Here is a 20,591-nt window from a genome sequence, read left to right as displayed (position 1 = left end):
TCAGTAGTCCTGCTAATAACCTGGAGTCCTCAGGTTTGGCATCTGGGCCCTCCCAGAGTCAGCTCTAACCTGATTAACACCCCAGAGATAAACAGGGGCTGTGGGTAACAGATGGGTTTATGCTGCTGGAACTGCTCTGTCATCTTTTTCCCCTTTCTGTCCCAGTATCCATGTGCAGTGGGATGGCTGAGGGATAATTCCTGGGTTTCCCCAGGTGCTTCTGGATACAGCATCATTCCTGAGGGAGAAGGGGGAGCTGAGCTTGTTGCTGGTTCCCTGGTACCCTCAGTACCCTCAGGTGATGGCAGAAGCCATGCAGGCTTTACCCAATGCTCCTCTGCTGCCCAGAGGAGCCCCAGTCCTGCCAGGGGTGTTCCCAGTTAGCAAGTGACCTCCCCTGGGACTGCTGAAGCCCTGGGAGAACTCCTGGTCTTGTCTCACTCCTGGAGATGGCTCTGCAATTGCTTCCTAAGGCAGCTTTTAGTTAACATTTTAAGAAAAGCTTTGCAGAGAGGCACTTATCAGCTTGGCAGCTGATAAGGGACAGAGGGAAGTCCAGGAGGTGGATCAAACCCATCTCTCTGCCTGACTGGGGCTCCTCTCAGCCTTTTTGAGGCAGCACCATCTGATCTGAATGGATTTAGAGAAACAAGGGCTGGGGCCAGCAAAGCCCCCCTGCTGCTCTGTCTTAGAGACACAAGTGAAGAGGCAGGTCCAAGATGCTAAAACCTCTCCCTTTCCTTGTCAAAAACAGCAGAACAACTTCTGTATCACCTTGTGTGCTGCCACACCTAAACTCCCACCATTAAATCTCCAGGATTTCTGTCCAGCAGTTGAGTACTGTGCTGTGTGTGCATGTGACATGTCAAGCAAGCTGAAAAACAGAGCTGTCATTATATTAAAATTACAGCTGCAATCCCTGCAGTGCAGGAAAAACCACGGAGATGGAAACTGGACTTTTGGGGGATTGTCCTCTTTATTTGTGTCCAGTGGTTCTGGGATTTGACACCACTTCTGGCTACTACCAAGTGTGGTTTCTTTCAGCTGAAAGAGGTGCTTGATAGGGGGTTGTATTGCTTGCTTGATTTTAAAAGCTTGCAAAGGAAATATTTGCTGTGTCTGCTCCTGCAGGGAAGGGGAATGCTTTGGGAGGATGGCCATGAGGTATTTTAGCCCCCTTGAATACCTGCTGTAATGTTGGCCTCTGCCAGTCCTTCATCTGCTCTACAGAAACAACTGCAGATGCTACTTTGGCTGTAAATTTCCATCAGAAAAATTTCATCCCTGTTTTCCCTTTCCTTTTTTTTTGTTTAACATCAGAAAGCAAAAGCCAAAGCCTGGAAATCCAGGCTGGTCTTCAGGGGCAGGAGGTTATTTTGCAAAGGGGTATTTTTGGGGTTTCTTTGTTTCTTTTTTGTTTTCTTTTTTGTTTGGTTTTTTTTCCCCTGTTCCTTTTATGTCTTCAACTTGGCACTTATCAAAGTCAAAGCACTTCCCTGGGCAAGACCAAAGAGTAGAGGGACTGATCAAGTGAATGTGGCATTGCTGCTGAAGCCCGAAAACACCCATCAAGTCTCTTTTTTTTTCTGGCTTTTTTTTTTTTTTTTTTTTCTGAGACTTGAGAAGACTCAGAGAAAAAAAAAATCTTCCACTGGCTGAGTTGTTTGGATTTGATAATTGGTAAGCAGTGTTACAAAACACTCTCTGAAAGGTGCACAAAGCTCTTTCAAGATGATGTGCTGCTCACCCTCACCTGGGTGGAGAGCAAGTCCTGGTCCTTTGAGGCAGCTCAGGTTTTCCCCTCCTTTCATTCACCTTTTTGCTCTATGAAAAAAACCTGGGTGTGAGCAGGAGACACCAGACCTTCTGATGAAGGCATTTGGGTTTGGTCCTCCTCCTTCTCAGCATTTCAGAGGATCCCATTAATATGTAGAGGATGAAACCTGTCAGGTGCCTGACTCTGTCCACTTGCTTATTCCACCTTGGACCATGGTGCTACCTGATGGCAGAGTGGAAGTTTGGGCAGGGCTTGCTTGTTTAATAATAATAATAAAACCCTACGTCTGCTCAACTGACTGTACAATTAGCTTGGTAAGATGATGTTTCCCTTCTCGAAGTGGCTTCTTGCTTATAAAGCAAGAATTCTGCATTTCTGGCTGAGGTGTTTGGGAAAGTTTAGCTCAGCATCTCTTGAATCAAGGTGTAGCTGAGCTTCCATCCATGGTGTCTGGGGTAACACAAGGACCTCAGAGATTCAGTGCCTTCTTTTTTCCCTGACCTTTCTCTTCCTTGGTCAGCTTTGTTTTAAAGTGCATTGCTTGGAGACAACTTATATAGTCATCTAAGTATATAACAAAAAAGGTTTTATGATTCTTTAAGCCTTAATGATTAACGTTCAATGCTTTTTCCTCTTGTCTTTCAGATAATGAATATGTTTTCATAGACCTGGAGCAGAAGCTTAGCAAATACTTTTCAAAGGAATGGAAGAAAGACACCAAAGTAAGACATGGTTAATTTTGGAGGCTACTGCTTTGGTATTGGACTACACATTAAAAGGAAAGATTCTTAATCAAAGGTCCATAAAGCATTTCTTGGAGATGGTTTGCAGAATGCTGTGCAGTAGCAAGATGTAGTAACTTGTGCTAAAACAACTTGACCTGAGCAATAGTAACCACATGGTTGCTGCTTAGCTGAAGGACACTCTTCCTTTTGAACTTAGTGGAGCCTGTGAGGGGTCTGATGGTCACTTTAGGCTGTTCTGGTTAAGGAGAACATTTTGTGGCTTAAACCTGCAGACCACTGGAGCTGTGACTCTTCCAAAGCTTGTGCAAAAGGGCAGGGGAGCAAAAGGCAGGATATCCTGTTCAGGAGGAGCCCTGAGTTCTTTGAGGACAGACACCCCTGCCAAAGGAGAGGCAAGCTCCATGCAATAAAGATGAGCCTATGGAATTGTTTAGTGCTGGCCATTCAGACATGATAATGCCTGCTTGTGTGTGTCATTATTAGAGGAGCCACAGTCTGAAACAAAGTGTAGCATGCAATTACATTCAGAGATCTTAATTAGCTGGTGATGACTTTTCCCACCTCCCTTCAGGGTTTTCTTTTGCCGAGTAGGCACACTTGCTCTTTCTGCTGCTTAGAGAAGTCTGCAGCTGACTGGTGAGGTTCAGGGCTTCCTCTTATCCCCTGTTGCTTCTCCCAAGTGAGGGTCACTTCAAAGACACCTGCCAGTTGTGTGTCCAGCCAGTGAGGGTGTCCCAAGGCGGGTGATCCTGGTCACCTTGGGATGTTGTCACCTTTGGATGGTTGTTCTGAGGCTGAACTCTTGCAGCACTTTTAAAGTCAGGGTAAGTGTCACTTCTGATGTAAGATGAATCATAAAAGTTGCCCTTGGCAGTACTGAAGTCAGAGAGGAGTGGTCTATAGCAGGTGACCCTGCTCTGACAGGGGTTTGGACCTGATTGTTTGTCAAGGTCCCTTCCAGCCCCCAACTTTCTGTGGTTCTGGGATGGGACTGAGGTAGCGGACAGGGATTTAACTCCTCTGAAGAGGTTTTGGGTTGGAAAGCCCAGCCCAGCTGATAAAATAAGGTGACTGATAAGATACAAAATGTGTGTATTTGCATGATGCTCAGGAAGTTGTTGTCTGCACAGCATGCCAGGGACATCCCAGTGAGATGGGTCTGACCAGGAAAGCTTTGGAGCAAAGTAATCTGTAAGAACAATAAAGATACGGGAGGCAAAGTAGGAAAGATGAGAGAGTGAGCGAGTAAGATAAGATGTTCCTTCCCCACACTTTTTTTTCTTTCTTTTTTTCCTCCTGCTTAAACAAGCCTGGAAGTCTGGAAGTAAGGCTGTAGTTAACAACAGCTCCCTTGCTGGCTTTCTTCTAGCAGAGATCTTCAGCGTGCAGCAGACAGCAGTGTCTCCAGTGGGTCTGTGGCTGCAGGAAGGTGTGAATAACTAACCAGGAGCCCTGCCAAACAAAAGGAGAGGGGTTGATATCAAGCTGCTGTGCCTCAGCCTGGGGCAGTAGATGCTGAAGGCAGCAGAGATAGAGAGCAGCTCACTCCTGGGAGTGCCCTGGTGAGGTTGCAGCCCTGCCAAGCTCTGCCTTCAGCGCCGCTGCGTCTGCGGTGCTGCCAGGTGCTGAGCTGGGTAACTCTGGGCCAAGCTGGGCATCCCCAGGGTGTAATGGGATTCTCTTATCCCTTCTCATCCCCCTCCTCTAAAGCCTTCTGCCATCCCTAGGATATTTTGCCATTCAAGCTGCCTGAATCATAGAATCCTAGAACGGGCTGGGTTGGAAGGGACCTCAGAGATCAACAAGTCCAACCCTTGCTCCACTCCCCCCGTGGTTCCCAGCCCATGGCACTGAGTGCCACATCCAGGCTCTTTGGAAATATCTCCAGGGATGGAGAATCCACCCCTTCCCTGGGCAGCCCATTCCAATGGCTGAGCACCCTCTCTGCAAAGAATCCTTTCCTAATATCCAACCTAAACCTCCCCTGGCAGAGCTGGAGCTCTGCCAGGGGAGGTTTAGGTTGGATATTAGGAAAAAATTCTTTAGTCTGTGCCCTCTTATCCTACTGATATCTGCCTGACCCCCCCCTGGCTCCAACCTCCTTTCAGGGAGTTGTAGAGAGTGATGAGGTCTCCCCTGAGCCTCCTCTTCTCCAGCCTCAACACCCCCAGCTGTTTCATGATGCCTCGTTGTTTTCAGCCTCAGAGACAGTCAGGTCCCCACCAGAACTTGCCAAGAGCTAAGTGGAGAAAATAGAAAGCAGAAAGTGAGCCTGGGAGCAGAGGATGTTACCAGATGGGGTAGCAGGAATTTGGGATGCTCAGTGTTATTTAACCTGTCTTCTGTCTCTGCTCTAGGGAACAGAGAAATTCAGCCCTCCCTTTGTTGCATTCTTTAGAGTGCAATACTATGTAGAAAATGGAAGAGTAATAAGGTAAGTTCCCTTCTGTGGTACTTACTGGGTTTTGACTTATTTACTGTGTTCTTAAAAACCAAGATAAGTAATGTTTCTTTGTTAAGCTCATCCCTGTGAGCTCTAGCAGAAATAAGCTTAAAATGCACTTTCTTTTAAATTTTATTTTAAGTACCTTTAGAGACTTCCTCACCCAGCCATGAATGTTTTCCTCCTGAATCATACCCCTTATCCTAGGAAAACTCTTTTTCCATCTGCCTTGAGTAAGCAGTATCAAAATACATTTAGCACTCTTCTGCTTGTGGCTTTTTGTTGTCTGAAAACCATCAGGTGAATACATCCTGACCAGAGCCTGTGCTAATAATTTAGGATCTGGTTGGCTTTTTTTGTATTTGAGCTCTGTGCAAGTCTACTCCCAGAAATAGAGTTTTGTAAAGGGACAAAAGGAATTACTTCATAAGTTAGAGAATTTTGCATTTGTAGTCTATTCATAAGGACTATGGGCTGCACTCAAAACATCACCACCCTCACCCACAGCACAGAACAAAGGATGAGGTAGTTAAAAATGAACAACTGACAGAGTTGATTTGCATCAGCACTTCTGGCGTGGCTGTGACCCCAGGGCAAGCCAAGAGCTGGGATCATTTGGGTGGATTAAAATCTTTACCAAATTTTTTGGCATTTGTTCTCGTCTTCAACAAAGCTTGGTGGTTTTTTTGTTTTTCTCTCACCACAGCCTTTCATTTTGGATGCAGAGGATTCTTTCTTTTGGAGTCTGTTTGGCTGTTCAGTGTTTTTTATTTAGTTCTGTGTTTAGGTACAAAAAGAAGTTGCATTTAATTCTACCACCCCCGTGTGCATCTCCTGTAGCATCACAAGAGGCTTTCTCTTGCACTGCTCCTTAAACTGGAGGTTTGTGGGGCCATGCAGAGGTGGTTACTTGACACCTGCAAACTACACACATGTTTTTATGAGCAGTCCAGCACCTCATCTGTAGGTACACAGCAGCAGCTTGCTCCCCATGAGCTCTTACAGCAGGAGTGTTATCAATGCTATGTGATAGTTCTGCCTTATCAGACCATCCCTTTCAAGCAGCTTGAGGAAGAAGACAAAAACAAGCCCAAGGCTCCCGTGTCTTTTGATCTACCTTGCAGGGAATTAGCTGTTGAAAAGTCCCTGGAGCCTAAGGCAAGGTGAAATGAAAAAGCAGTGCCAGGTTTAGAGGGGAAAGGAGGGCAGGTGTGCAAGAAACGAGACTGGGATTCCAGGGGGTTGACTCCTGACTGCTACAGACTTTACAGAGAAACAGAAGGGCTTGATCTAGTCAGTCTCCAAAACAGGTGTGACATGATTTTTCTTTCATCTGCCTTCTGCCCTCACTTCTTAGATATCATGCTTCTCAAGATAGAAGCTGCCATTTCCCATGTTTGTACAACACTTAGTGGGAGAAGACCTTGATCTTGGCTTGATGCTCCCTGCACCCACATTAAGTGCATCAGGGTGGCATTGGCACACATCAGGGCTGTCAGAGTTTGATCCCTCCTCTCAGAAGGTATTTGAGGGGCCTTGTCTGAACCTGAGCTTCCTTTTCTCCAAGCCAATTTGCCTTTGTGCCTTGCAGTGACAAGGTGGCACGACAGCTCTACTACTGCCACCTCAAAGAGCAAGTTCTGATGTCCCGGTGCAACCACAAAGAAGAAATCTACTTCTTACTGGCAGCCTACAGCTTGCAGGCAGATTTGGGCAACTACAGGGAGAAGGTCCATGCTGGCAAATATTTTGAACCTCAGGCTTATTTCCCACAATGGGTAAGTTTTGGGGGAAAATCTATCAGCAGGCTGTGTGCACAGCAGGAGCTGGGTCGAGGTGGTACCTAACTGCAGCCACACAGTGTCCCCAACTCCCACTGCAGGGATGAGACAGAGTGGGAGAGCATGAAAATGAGTTTCCCTCAGGTGATATCTCTTCTGTTCCCACTGGATGTAGGTGCCTGTTCCTCCTGGGCTCACTCCTCAGTGAGGTTGGGTGGTGTGTCCCCTTCCTGGGTGGAAGGAATACCTTGGTGTCAAGGGAATAACTCTGACACTGTTTCATGCTTTTATATAGCTTAAAGGGTTTGTGTGTTTGCAGTGGTACATCAGCAAGATCTGCATCAACCCAAGGTCTCCAGAAAACCTCAGGGCTGTGAAGCCAAGTCCATTGCCCTTTGTTCTTATCTCTGTAATTCTTACCCCTGGGAGGGATAGACCCAAAGCTAAGCAGTAGGACTGCTGTGCAGTGCCTCTGGTGCTTGCTTTGTCCATTGAACTCTGGCTCAGCTGCAGAAAGAGAAAGGGAAGGGCCTGGAAATGGGTTTGTGTGTTTGTTTGTGAGCATGTGCACGTGGGCTTGTGCCCTTCAAGACTTGGAAACAGCTGAGAAAGCCAAGAGCTGGTTTAGTTGTTGAATGAAGGCAGATTAGCTAAGACTTGACAGAGATGGTTACCTGCAGAGAGTTCTCCTCTTAAGGAAAAATGTCAAGAAAAGTGTTGATAAACACTTAAGTGTCCAAAAATATAAAAGGGGAAGCTACCTTTGCTACAGACACACCACTGTAATGTTTGATGATGTCTGCTGGAGCAGGATGTTCCCTGGGACCGAGGCAGACCTTCCTCTGCACTCTGATTTAGTTCTGGAGCCCCTTTCTCCACTGTGCCAGTGGATTTTAGCCAAGCTTGTGCCTTGGGATGGCTGCTGAAAAGCTCAGAAGCCTCTGGGAGTCAGCTGCTTTTCCTCAGGTGAGTTGCCTCTCTCCTGAAAGGTCCCTGCCAGTGAGGAGAAGGTTCAGAGCAGTGACAGGGAGGAGGCAAGGCTTGGTGGAGTCTCTTTTGTGGATGAATTCCAGCCTGGCTGTGCAGAAATGTGCCTTTCTCCCAGACAAGAGGCTTCATCCCGTGCCATTCCTCACGACGGGCGCCTGGCGGGAGGGAGCAAACAAAAGGCTGGGGGAAAAAAAAAGTAGGTCTGCTGCCTGCCATTTCTGGGGCAGCTAAAAGGCTTATCAGAGGCTATTGCTCATCTGGCAAACATTGCAAGAGCCAAGGCAAACCCTGGCTCACCTGCATTAAGCCCCAACCCCGAGTAAGTATGTGGGTGATTTATTACCTCATCCCAAAGAGCAAAACCTGGCAGGCGTGGGGACGCTTCTCTCCCTGCCCTTGGGCTTCTGGGGGAGATACTGAGCCATCTCCTCCTCCAATGCCATCTTTTCCTCCAACACGTGCTTGAGATCTTTTGGCCAAGGGCTGCCCCAGGCCTCTGCTAGTGAGGAGAGGTGGTGCTGGCCCCGGGGTGATCAACCAGCTTTGAACTGTGGAGCTGGGGTGCCTCTTTCTGCTGATGCTGCACGGCTGGTGGCATCAGTGTTGTCCTCCAGCAAGCCCAGCCTTGCTCCTGGGAGGGCAACTTAACCTGGCAAAGCAGGTAGAGAAAAGGTGTTACTGAACAGGGAAAAGGAGGGGCTTAATTTAAAATGGAATTGGGAGCTGGGTGGTGATGGGGTCTTTGTTTTGAGCCAGGGCAGGTTGCTCCTGGCAGGGTGTTTTCAGGTATCTGGTGGGACCTACTTTTAAATGCCCTTTTAAATGCACTTTTAAAAGTGGTGGGGAGTTTTGTGAATTCAGCTGGCAAGCCTCCTGTCTTGTCACAGCCTGGAAGGGGCCAGTCTGGCACTGGAGGGGACTGGGCTGTTCTCTGGCCCCATACAGAGAGAGCACATGAGCAGGCACGGGGACTGAGCACTTTTAGGGCAAGAGCAGAAGACCTGGTGCAGGTTTTTCTACTTCTTAGCAAAGCAACATGCCTGCCAGATCAAAGAAAATACCTTGAGTTAGTGTTATCCACCCCTTTGAGGATAGAAATGCTAAACAAGCCTAATGTGTAGTTTCTGGTCTTAAAAGGCTCACGTAGCATTTGTGTAGGGTTTGGAGATGCTGCTGTTTATTGTGTTGCCATGCAGAGCAGTGTTTGTTATCTGACCATGAGCATTTATGGATGCCAGGAGTTAGGAAAAGTAATTCCAGTGCTTCAAAATGAAAAGAGCTGTCACAAACTGTGCAGTCTTGGATCTATTTTGATTTTCCCATCCGTAATCTGTTCTGGAGACATCAGTGTCATCCGGGCTGCTTTAAATGCTTATCCTCCAGGGAGGTGGAGGTGAGCATGGACTAACACCCTGAGGGACCACGTGAACCTCCTCCATCCTTAGTTTCTGCTTTGCTGGGGAAGTTGCTGACCTGTTTTTTTTTCCCTTGTGGTTTAGATAATTGCAAAGAGGGGGAGTGACTACATCTTGAAACATGCTCCAGAGATGCACCGGGAGCAGCAGGGGCTGAGCTCTAAGGATGCTGTGCTGAAGTTCATTAAGGAGTCCTGCCTGCTGGAAGATGTGCCCGTCCACTTCTACAGGCTGCAGAAGGTTAAACAAAGAGCTGCTTCTTCTGAATCTCATCATTAGCTGCACTTTTCACTTTCTGTTTATTTGAGGGACCGTTTCCTCTGATTCAGTGAGGCCAAACAAGCCTAAAAGGTTCAGCCAAGGAGGTCTGTCTGTCCCCACAAACAAATCTATTGCAAATACACAGGTAGAGTTGGAAGCAAGTTTTGTTCCTTAGCCACAGGAATGGCAAAAGTTAATTTTTATCCCTGCCTGTCAATAGACTTTCACCAGGGAAATCACTGAGAAGCCTTTTTGTTTTGCTGCAGTCCCTTGAAATGGTGACAAGAGGTCTGGCAGCTTCCACACAAGTGTCATGCAATAACTGAGGGTGACACTGACTCATCCTGAATTTCTTGCCCTGCTTCACTTCCAACCCTGCCAGTGCTTGGTGTTTTTTCAGCTATGTGCTTGTCCCTGAGCCTTAGACTCCTTACCCAAGCCTGCTTAAACAGGATGCTCTTCATTTTCACATGCTAAGAGCAGTTAGGTGTAGGAACAGGGCCAAAGAGAAGCTTTCTGTTGCACTTGGAGACTTGTTGCACTGTTTTGCACTCTGAAAGAAAATACAGCACTGAGCCCTCTGCCTCTTCTCCAGGACAATACTGATTCACAAAACTCTGCCCTTAGGAGGCAGAAAGCATTTCTTAGTGACTGTGAACTGGAGACACAGATGGTACCAGGGGCAAAGGGTGAGGACCTGTGGTGGCCTAAGGTTTGGAACTTGGCCAGCCAGATGAGGAGAGAAAGTCTTGATGTAAAGTGTAAACTCTATGAGCCCACAGATTTTTACCCCAGAATTTTCTCCCCCCAAGACAAGCATGTGTTCCCCCTCCCTAGCTGCCACCCCAGGAGAGACTGAAATAATGAGTTTGGGAAACTTTTTTGGTCTTTAAGCCAAAGAACCTCATTAGAGACTGAGTATGTCCAAGCAGTACAGAGTACTCCCACCCAGCCACAAACCATCTGCTCACAACTCTGAGACTGAAGGGTTAGAAGGAAAGTTTCTGTAACTCTGGGCATGGATTAGGGCACTTCTGGCCAAGGGACACATAAAGCCCATCAAGTCCCTGCATGGGAAGAGCAGTGCCATGGGAGGGAGAAGGGGACAGAAGTGTCCCTTCTGTTTCTGCCTTCTGGAGAGCAAGAGGGGTGCATGTTCATGGGGAGAGCAGAGCCAGAGCAGTGGGGGAGGTTACAGGGTACCTCTGAGAGCTGGAATTGTCCATGCCCTCAAACCATGAAAGCTACAGGATTCCCACTCCAGGGTGTTTGCTGCTCAAATGATTGAGAGGCCCAGCATGGGAGGATTTTAGGTATAGAGATTCCAGGGGTCAAGGAGGCAAGGTGCACTTTACAAAGACAATAAAAGCCAAATAAACTGCTGGCATCTGTCTGGTGAGCAGTCCTGCTACCTCTCCTGCAGTAGGTGCCTGAACAAGAGCGTGGTCTTTGCAGATTAACCTTTGACTCCAGGCTCTTCTGTTCTTTCAGGATAAGAAGGAGGATCGCCCCACAGTTATCCTGGGCCTGACCCTGAGAGGAATGCACATTTATCAGGTAAGAGGCTGCCATGAAAGCCTCCTGGTGTAGCATTAACTCTGCCCAGCTCCCCTGCCCTCCCCCAACACCGCAGCTCCTCTGCCTCCCCTGCCAGCACCACATAGCTCAAATTCTTGGTTGTTTGGGAATTCTTTGCACATGGCTGGCTCCACCCTGGACCTGCCAGCCCCTGTGTCACTCCACCTTTGATGTGTTGCAGGAGGTGAATCACGTTCGACAGCTCCTCTACGACTTCCCCTGGTCCCACATTGGGAAGTTGGCATTTTTGGTGAGTGCCACACACCGGAGCCCACCTGGCTGCAACCTGTCAGCCTGGTGGGGAAGTCCTGCCACACTCTCCCTGGTAGCTGTGTGGCTTGAAAACATTCTCCTCCTCATTTCACTGCCATTTCTCCTTCGTAATGCAGGGGAAAAAATTTGAGATCCAACCGGATGGTTTGCCTTCTGCCCGGAAACTGGTTTACTACACGGGTTGTCCCTTCAGGTCACGGCACTTGCTGCAGCTCCTCAGCAACAGCCACAGGCTCTTTCTGAACATTCAGCCTGTCTTGAAGCAAATCCAAAAACTGGAGGAGGCTGAAGGTACGTGGTGGAAGGGCAGGTGACTTTGGGAAGTAGGTTTGTACAGTACATAAGGCTCTGCTGTTGCTGCACAGTGTCCGTTTTTTATTTAATTAATGATGCTGCTGCCTTATCAGGAAGCCAGGGAGAGAAACAGAGCTGATAGATATGTTTCAGGTCCATAACTGAGAAGTATTTGTGTCCTGCATTGCTAGACTGTGATCAGAAGGTCTGTGTGTGAGAGCAGTAATATTTCCCTTTAAGTAAGAGGAGATTTTTTTTTTTTTGACCTTCTCTTCATTCTGGTAGCTCCTGTTTTCTGTATCACAACTGCCTCTACATGCCTGTTTGAATTCAGAAGATCATAGAATCATAGAATGTCAGATGGGAAGGGGCCTCGAGGATCATCTGGTCCAATGTCACCTTGGAAAGGACCCCAAGGATCATCTGGTCCAATATCAGATGGGAAGGGACCTCAAGGCCCATCTGGCCCAACCCTTCTCATATTATTGTTTATCTGAGATGTCCCAGCACCCCGTGGAGCTGAGACTTCAAACTTCCCAAAGTGGAGAAACCCACCCCCTCCCCTGGGAGACCATTCCAAGGTCTGACTGTCCTCATGGGGAAAAAATTTTTGTGTTCAATGGGAATCTCCCATCTCTTGTCCATGGCACTCCCAGTCCATAGGGAGTCTCCATCTGCTCTGTAGCCCCCTTTAACTACTGGCACATGGTCATAAGGTCTCCCCTAAACCTAAAAAAAGAAAAAAAGAAAAAAACCAACATTCCAAAGTCTGTTGTGTCATCCTTCCTTCACCCCTCCTGCCCCTCCTCACGGGTGTCTCTTCACCTGCCTTCCGCAGAGAAGAAGCGCTACCGGGAGTCCTACATCAGTGACACCTTGGACATGGACCTGGACCCCTGTGATAAGAACTCCCGTGGCAGTGGGAGCAGTGGGGGCAGCCGGGGGGACAACCGCCTGTCACGACAGTCCACGGGGAGCCACGGCAGCTCCCACACCTCAGGGATTGAGGCTGACTCCAGGCACCGGGTGTCGGTGGAAATGTCGGTGGACGAGCCCTTCGGCATCGAGCGAGTGCACAGGAAGGAGAAGTCCTGCAGCTCAACCATCAGCTATGGCAGCTCTGGCATTGACAGTGGCAGCAAAGGGAGAGCTGAAGATGACTCTCAGGATGATGGTAAAGAGTTTGGGGAGGAGGAGCAGCTTCTAAGCCCACCCTTAAGTCCCTTCTCCTCCTGGAGAGTGGGAGGGGGTGAAGCTGCTGGGAGCAGCAGTGTAGAGCTGACCCTTTCCTGCCACTTTTCTTCCTAGAGCTGGAGCTGGCAGTGGATGAGCCAGAGGAGGTGCCTGCAGAGGGAGACCAGATAGAGGAGGCCACTGTGGGAGAATCTGTTGAATCTCTTCCTCTAGATGCTGCCAGCTGCCAAGGTGAGATGGCTTCCTGCTGCTGCTCAGTGCTTTTCTGGAGGCTGTGGCAACAGACATCATCAGAGGGATCTAAGCAAGCTGTATCTCCTCTCAAACAACTACAGTGCTACTTACTGCCCTACTACAACAGGGTTTAAAGTCACCTCATCTAGAGGTTAAAGGCCAGCACCCTGTGCTGCTCTCCTCTGTGCTCCTCAGAGTCTCCCTGCTTGAATTTTGCCAAGTTTATACTCAGTTAATGACAAAAAGCTAGCTCAGGTAACCCCTTAGGAGCAAAGGAGTTTGCTTGAAAATGTTTTGTACCACAAAACAGCCAAGGGGTTCAACCACAGGTGAATGGGTGAGGCATAAGAATGAATAGGTCAAGTTTTGTGGTTTGTGATACAAGGCAATGGGGCCATGCAGGAGCTCTCTGGCCTTACACAGCCTTTATAGCAAAGAGAGGTGAATGTGGGGCAAATGGGTGAGAAGCTGTTTTCTGGAGAGTTTCTATTTCTAGGATTGCCTGAATGTGGCCTGTGGGAACAGCTTTGCTATTCCACAGCCCACAAAACCTCAAACCTTGCAGTGCTCCTCAACCCCTCCTTCTCCTTTGCAGCTATAAATCAAGACTCACTGTCAGTGGTGCAAGTCACACTCATAAAAATGAGAGGCCAAAGTGCTGAATCCCTTCACCAGGTAAGGGGGCATGGAACCAAGGTCTGACCTGATGGACACAGCTGTAAATCAGGTGAACTGGAGTGGTCTGGGTCTGACTGATTGGAAATGCTGTAACCAACCCCAGCTGTTGGCCACCTACTGCTGTCAGGCCTAGGAGGAGAGCAGTGTTTGGGTCCAGAATAGTACAGAGAGGTTTGGAGCCCTCAGCAGGGAAATCTTGTGAGCCAGCTGTTGTCTGCCTTAGGATGGGTAATGGAAAAAATGAACCATTCCCAGATTTTCAGTGCAATGTAAAGCCAAGATCATCCATGCAGTTTGGATGTGGGTTGCAAACTTCATCATCTTCCTGCTCCTGAAGCCAGAAAGAGCTCACATCAGAGCAAAAACAGATGCTCAGGCTCTAATTACTGTCATTTAATGTGATTATTCCATGTGTGTGCTGAAGTCTTTGTTGTCAATGTTTTCTTTTCATCAAACCCTTGAGAAAAGGCAACTATGTATGGTAAAATATGTCATGTCATATGAGCTGTGCTTGCAAAAAGCTCATTAAATTCTCTTTTTAAGGCTAAACAATATTTCTTTTCAAAGTATAGCTGTACCCCCTTGGGGAGAAATGTTGTGTGGGTTGGTGGTTTTTTTTTTTAAAAACCCACAAGCCTCTACCATTTCTTCTCTGTCTGAATCCAAATCAGCCCTGTCTGCTACAAGGATTTTAAAAACCTGTTGATTGCTTCCCCTTTTACTTCCTGAACTTTTCTGAACAAGGACTTCAGTCACTTCTTAGGACTTTTTTTTCTCTTCATGCTTCTTTCTGGATTCAGTCAAAAGCAGAAAGAAATTTTCACTTGCCAGCAAAGTAGCCTGTTAAGTATTATAGGAGATTTTATTTAAATCTTAGGTTTTTGGGTTTTTTTCTAGGGCTATAGACCAGGCAATACAAATCACACTGAACTTATTGCTATATTTGAGTGAAATGACTTAAGAGTGCAAGTGGTAGTTTTTTAACTCCCATCCTGCACAAGGAGGTGAGCAAAGTGATCCTGGGAGGAAGTTTTGTGTGTTGCCAACAGAAGTATCTTGATTAAAAAGTGGCATTCCTGAAATCAGCCTTAATATTAGTGTTTTAAAAGCTGATTATGAAGAGACAGGGCAGGAAAAACCAGGTGGGGAGGTTGGAAACGATCAGTGATTCCTCCAGAGAGGCCAAGTCACTGCAGCTTGTGTAGCAAGAAGCTGCCTCTGGGAGTTACTGCTGGTTTCCCTCTCCTGTTTTCTTCATTGCTGAACAATGGTATCTGGATGAAACTCTGTGTTGCACTCAGTGAGTTTTGAGCTCCACAACCCATCAGTTTGCATGGTTGCCCTCTGAGCCTTCCTGTCAGCTCATTAGACTTCAGGTAACTCGGTGCATCCGAGCAGCTGGGGTAATTTTTTGGTTAGGTGCATTTTGTCCCTTTGGGGATGTCTGGCATGGATCTGCCAAGAAGTACCATGTCATTCAGGTGTCAACACCTGTCAAATTTTCCTCCATTGTTCTGGACACTGAGGACACACAGAGGATCTGGGTGGGCATGGCAGGGCACCTTAATTCACTTGTAACTCCTTAATGGTTCCCAGCTTCTTCATTAAGCCAGTGTCCTTCAGAAAGCTGGTGGTGCTGGTTTGAAGGAGTGGAAGAACAATTCTGGGGAACTTTTAGCAAGCCTAGAGCATTCCTTAGGCTGTGTCTGAGCTCAGTGTGTTTATTGGGGTGTGTGTGTGTGTCTCACTGAACCTGCAGGTCAGATCACCCAGAAGCAGAAGCTGCACAGACCAGCACAGCCAGAGTTTGGATGACATCCGTCTTTACAAGCACAGGCACCCCCCCCTGAGTGCCACCCTGTCTTCAGACACATCCCACAGCTACACTTTTGGCTGCAGCCTGGAGGACAAGCTGTCTATCTATGGCTGTGTTTATTCCACAGCAGACTGCAAAACCAAGTCTGCCCTTTATGGGAAGCGCTCCATGAACTGCCTCTCCTTGGATCTTCTGGGAGAGGACCAGCTCCCCGAGGAGTTTGTGGTGTAAATGAGATTGGAGCTCTTCCATACCAAGGGGAACAGCTCATCCTGGAAATATATACCTCATTAGCACAGGTGATGTCACTCTGGTTCTTGCAGGAGGTGGGGAGCAGCTTTGTTATTCAGCTCCATAATCAGGAAGTGGCATCACTCCTCCAGACCCAATTTATGGGGCAAATCCAGTGGAGTGGAGCACTGGGATGTTCCAAGTCTCTGCTTGAGCAAAAGGTGGAAGTGTCCTGCACTCTTTAGCAGTGTCACAACCAACATAAAAACCAAAAACCAGTGGACCAAACCTGCCCCTGAGCTGGTAAAGCAAGCGCTGCCTCTCCGTGGATTTATCAGAAAGCAATGGAAAGTCTCTCAGTTTATTTTCCTGCCTCTCTCTTGTGGTCCATTTGTGTTACTGTTATGTACAGGTAGTTTGGTTGTCTTGAGCACTGCCAACAGCTGTCAGGCCAGGATATACTCTGGGCACATTTGGAGGGCTGTGTGTGGAAGTGTCTGCCCCATTGTTCCTGTTGGAATGGACACAAGTTGCCTTCTTGCTTTACTGGGAGCAAAACTTGCTCTGCCAGGAGTTTCTTTCTCTCTTTTTTTTTTTGTTGTTGTTGCTGTTTTCTTCTGTTGTAAGCATCCAGCCAAATACAGTGTCTGTCCTTTGCCCCCCCCTTTGTTGTAACAAGTGACACTGTCTCTCAGTTGTCTGCTACTGCCATGATGCAGCTGGGTAAATAAATGTGTGTATTGCTGGGGAGATGGGGGGTGAGGAAAAACAAGTGACTTGGCTGCTTTTGGGAGTGCAGAAGACAAGAGAGTTAATTGACTGGCTCTTGAAGACAGGAGTGTGACTGGAGACTTTGTCCAGGCATGATCACCCCTTACTTTGAGTCATACTTTTATGTTGTTCTTTCCTTTTGGTTTTTTTTTTTTTTTATATAAATCTGTTCCTTAGAATTTTTTCTTCTGCTTAGCAGGCAAGTCCAGACTGGAGAAAGTCATTTTGGAAGGACAGACAATGACTGTGTCCAACTTAGGCAAGAATAGGTCATGCAAACGTGAGTGTGTGGAGCTGGTGGTGGAAGCAGAGGGTGTTTGGGTGCCAAACCAAGGGTACTTGTTGGGTGATTTTGGTGGAGTTAGCAGTGCTGGCTCTCACTAGGAAAATAATGATAATTATGGTGTTTGAGTCAACCAGTTTGGTGTGGAAAACATCCTGCTGCCTTGTTACATCCAAATCCAGGTCCATTTGTATGATTCTTTCCCTCACCATCTCCCAGCATTTGGGAAGTTTGTTGTTAGAGGCAGGTGTAACCTCTGCCCACCTTTAACCTCACAGCTGGAAGCTCAGAATTATTTTGGCAGACTCCAGAAGCAGCCAGATGTTGCCCAGCTGGCTGAGGAGATGTGTGTGTGTTGTGCAGAGCTGCTTAATCCAAAGCTGGAGGCAGCAGAACTGGGGGAAAGGAAGGAAGGCAGAGCACCCAGAGGAGGGGCTGAGCTGCTGCTGCTGCTGGGTTTGCAGGCTCAGTGGTTTTTTGGGTGGATTGCATTCCCATAAACTGTTAAAATAGCAAATCCATCAGGTCTGTCATCTCAGTGCTTCTCTGCAGGTGAGTGCAGGGCAGAGGCAGAGCAGGAGGGTGGGTTTTACTCAGCTGAGGTAGCATCATCAGTGGTTCCTCTGAGAGGAACCCAGCACCAAACCCTCACGGTGTGGTTTTTGGGATGAGTGATGGGCACAAGCTCACTGCAGCCATCACTTCCCTGCCCTCTCTGATCACACCATTCCTCCTCTCTGTAAAGAACATTTGGGAGCTCTGCATTCACCACACTCTCTCCCTTTCTTCCAAGCAAAGCCCAAATGCCCTTACAGTGTGCTTCAGCTGTGTTCTCTGCAAACACAAGTCACTCCCTTAAGTGGATGGAAATGGGTAAAGACATCTGGCTCCTCCTGCTTCAGCCTCACCACCTCACTGAGGTGTTGATGCCACCAGGCTGCTTGGTATTTTCTTTTTTGTTGTTGTTGTTGCAGTTCCTATGGATTCAGTGGAGTGCTGTAATCCTGTTTTTTCTGGTTACAAAGAAATGGATGCCTGGAAACAGTGTAGTTGGCTCTTGTCTGAGAATCCACTGCCTTATAAGTATGTGGGGGTTTTTTTTTGGTATTTATTCATGGCTGGTGGGGAAGGCAAAACTCTCCAGGTCTGAACATCTTCTCTCAGAGGTCTACACAGCTCCCTCCAGTACTGTGAGTTACACAGGGAGATGAAGGGGAGACTGAACAATGTTTTGTGTAGGCTGGCAATGAATTAGTATCTTACAAACACTGTGAATATCTATTATGCAAGTTTTTGTATTCATATCAAACAAAACAAACCTGTTCCTGCTAGTAGTAGATTTATTTTTTGTTTGTCTTTGGATTTAGAAGGTCTCTTACTATTTTTGGTTTTGATTAGTTGGGTAGAGGGTAAGCATTTATGAGCTGATGTTAGGAGCTAGCTGCCAATATTTGTACATATCTGTAAAATACTCCTGGTATAATGGCTCTATTTTAATGGTAAAAGTTTCTCCTTTCCATGAAAGGAATTTCTTGTTTAAAATAAAATATAAATAATTATATGTACACTTGCAATAAAGTATGGATAGAAAAAGGTATATATTCTGTGCATATCTTTTGTTTTCCTCCACGAGGTGCATGTCAGTGCCATCTTCCATTTGAGACAGAAATGTTGAGATTTTTGCTTTGGTTTGAGGCTGAATGTTGTAGAAATGAATTTGCTGCCAGACTGCAACCCGTGTGAGCTGGGCTGGTGGTGGCAGAGCCCAAGGCACTGGAGGCACTGAACAATTCCTTTCCCTCCCTGCCACTCAGCAGGAAGATTCCCAAGGGGCCTCTGCCAGGCATGGAGCACCCGGTCCAGCAGGTTGGAGGCAGTGGGAAGAGGAATGGGAGATGAGAAGAGGAACGAGGAGACAAGTTGAGCTGCTCCTGGTGGTTAGTCAGGAAAACCCAGCCTGCAAATTCCCAAGGGTGTGGAGAGATCCTGTCAGGATCCTCCTGGGGGCTGCAGGGGAGGATGGGCAGAGCAGCCCAGGGGATGCCAAGTGCTGCTGAGGAGTCACTGAACCTGGAGTCTGGTGTGGATCAAGGAAAGGTTTTGCTTTTCCTGGGATGTGAAGGAGCACTGGAGTGGAGATATTCACATCTCTTCATGAAGAAGCAATGCTGACTGGGGTTCCCTCCTCATTTTTTTTTTTCATTCCTTTTTCTCTGGATACATTATGGAACACTAAAGTTAGCTTTTGGGGGGGAAAAAAAAAAAAGGGTTGGTTGTTTGGTTTTTTTTTAACTGTACTTTGGTATTGTACTGGTGCTTCTATTCTTACGAGTTCCCCTCTTGTGTCTCCATCCAGCACCTGCTGTGTTTCCAGTACAGAAATTTTCAAGGACTTCAGAAACTCCTCCAGGTTTGGTTTGGGGTTGCTCTGGAGGTGAGATTCAATAACAGGCAAATAGTCACATGATTTTTGAAAAGTTTTGCCACTTCTCATTGTTTCTTTGCTGGGCAAGCAACAGCACCCTCTTGCCTGCCAGGGTGGGCTGCTGCTGGGATTTATAAATCCTGGATTTATAGGATGACTCTGGGAAGAGGGAACTTCTTCTCATGGTCCCAGCAAATCCTGTGTGGGTTCAGTAAAGTGACACAGCGTGGGATGGGGGGAATGTTGTTACTGCTCTGGAGCTGTGTGCAGGCATGTTCAGGAGCTGCATGGGGAAACACCTGAGGGTGCATGGAGGAAGAATCTGAAGGTGCATGGAGGAGACACCTGAAGGTGCTTGTAGGAAGCATCTGAAGGTGGATGGAGGTGACATCTGAAGGTGCTTGGAGGTGACACTTGAAGGTGCATGGAGGAAGCATCTGAAGGTGGATGGAGGTGACACTTGAAGGTGCTTGGAGGAAACACTTGAAGGTGCATGGAGGAAGAATCTGAAGGTGCATGGAGGTGACACCTGAAGGTGCTTGGAGGTGACACCTGAAGGTGCATGGAGGTGACACCTGAAGGTGCTTGGAGGTGACACCTGAAGGTGCATGGAGGTGACACCTGAAGGTGCATGGAGGAAACACTTGAAGGTGCATGGAGGAAGAATCTGAAGATGCATGGAGGTGACACCCCAAGGTGCTTGGAGGTGACACCCCAAGGTGCTTGGAGGTGACACCTGAAGGTGCTTGGAGGTGACACCTGAAGGTGCATGCTACAGCTGATGGATACAACACCTCAAGGTCTTTCTGGGGAAGTGGGAGCAGTTCCTTGGTGGAGTTTTTGGTGTGAGGCACTGAAAGCTGACACGGTGCTGGAGGAGCCCGAGCACTTTTGAGCTAAAATGGTTCCTCAAGTCTGAGAGGGGTGGGTCAGCTCCCTGCAGTGCTGCTTCCCCTCTCTCTTGGAGAGCAGCAGAGGGGAAAGGGACCTGGGGGTGCTGGTGGATGGAAGGATGTCCATGAGCCAACAATGTGTCCTGGTGGCCAAGAAAGCCAATGGCACCTGGGGGGCATAAGAAGAGGGGTGGTCAGTAGGTCCAGAAAGGTTCTCCTCCCCCTCTGTGCCCTGGTGAGGTCACGTCTGGAATCTTGTGTCCAGTTCTGGGATCCTCAGTTCCAGAAGGACAGGGAACTGCTGGAGAGAGCCCAGCACAGAGCATCCAGGATGCTGAAGGGAGTAGAACATCTCCTGGGGAGGAAAGGCTGAGGGAGCTGAGGGGCTCTGCAGCTTGGGGGAAGATGAGGAGGGAGCTCAGGGATGTTGATAAATATGGAAAGGGTGAGAACCAGGAGGATGGAGCCAGGATCTGCTCAGTGATGTCCAATGTTAGGACAAGAGGCA

General features: G+C 47.8%; 1 protein-coding gene across 2 annotated transcripts in view; it reads left to right on the top strand.

Annotated features, from left to right (window-relative positions):
- FRMD1 (FERM domain containing 1) overlaps positions 1–18,362 on the top strand; it is a 42,562-nt gene extending 24,200 nt beyond the window's left edge. For both annotated transcript variants that reach the window (XM_071738879.1, XM_071738880.1), the window contains exons 4-14: positions 2,423–2,499; positions 4,881–4,957; positions 6,558–6,744; positions 9,237–9,392; positions 10,905–10,970; positions 11,173–11,241; positions 11,381–11,555; positions 12,397–12,732; positions 12,867–12,983; positions 13,582–13,661; positions 15,424–18,362. In XM_071738879.1, coding sequence (XP_071594980.1) covers positions 2,423–2,499; positions 4,881–4,957; positions 6,558–6,744; positions 9,237–9,392; positions 10,905–10,970; positions 11,173–11,241; positions 11,381–11,555; positions 12,397–12,732; positions 12,867–12,983; positions 13,582–13,661; positions 15,424–15,711 — 1,628 coding nt within the window. In that variant the 3' untranslated portion in view covers positions 15,712–18,362. The remainder of the gene's footprint in view (positions 1–2,422; positions 2,500–4,880; positions 4,958–6,557; positions 6,745–9,236; positions 9,393–10,904; positions 10,971–11,172; positions 11,242–11,380; positions 11,556–12,396; positions 12,733–12,866; positions 12,984–13,581; positions 13,662–15,423) is intronic.
- The last annotated feature ends 2,229 nt before the right edge of the window (positions 18,363–20,591 follow it).

Source organism: Heliangelus exortis, chromosome 3 (genome assembly GCF_036169615.1).
Source record: "Heliangelus exortis chromosome 3, bHelExo1.hap1, whole genome shotgun sequence".
In the NCBI taxonomy this organism is placed as follows: Eukaryota; Metazoa; Chordata; class Aves; order Apodiformes; family Trochilidae; genus Heliangelus; species Heliangelus exortis.
The sequence above is the reverse complement of the archived record's forward strand: the minus strand, read 5'-3'. Positions and strand labels throughout refer to the sequence as shown.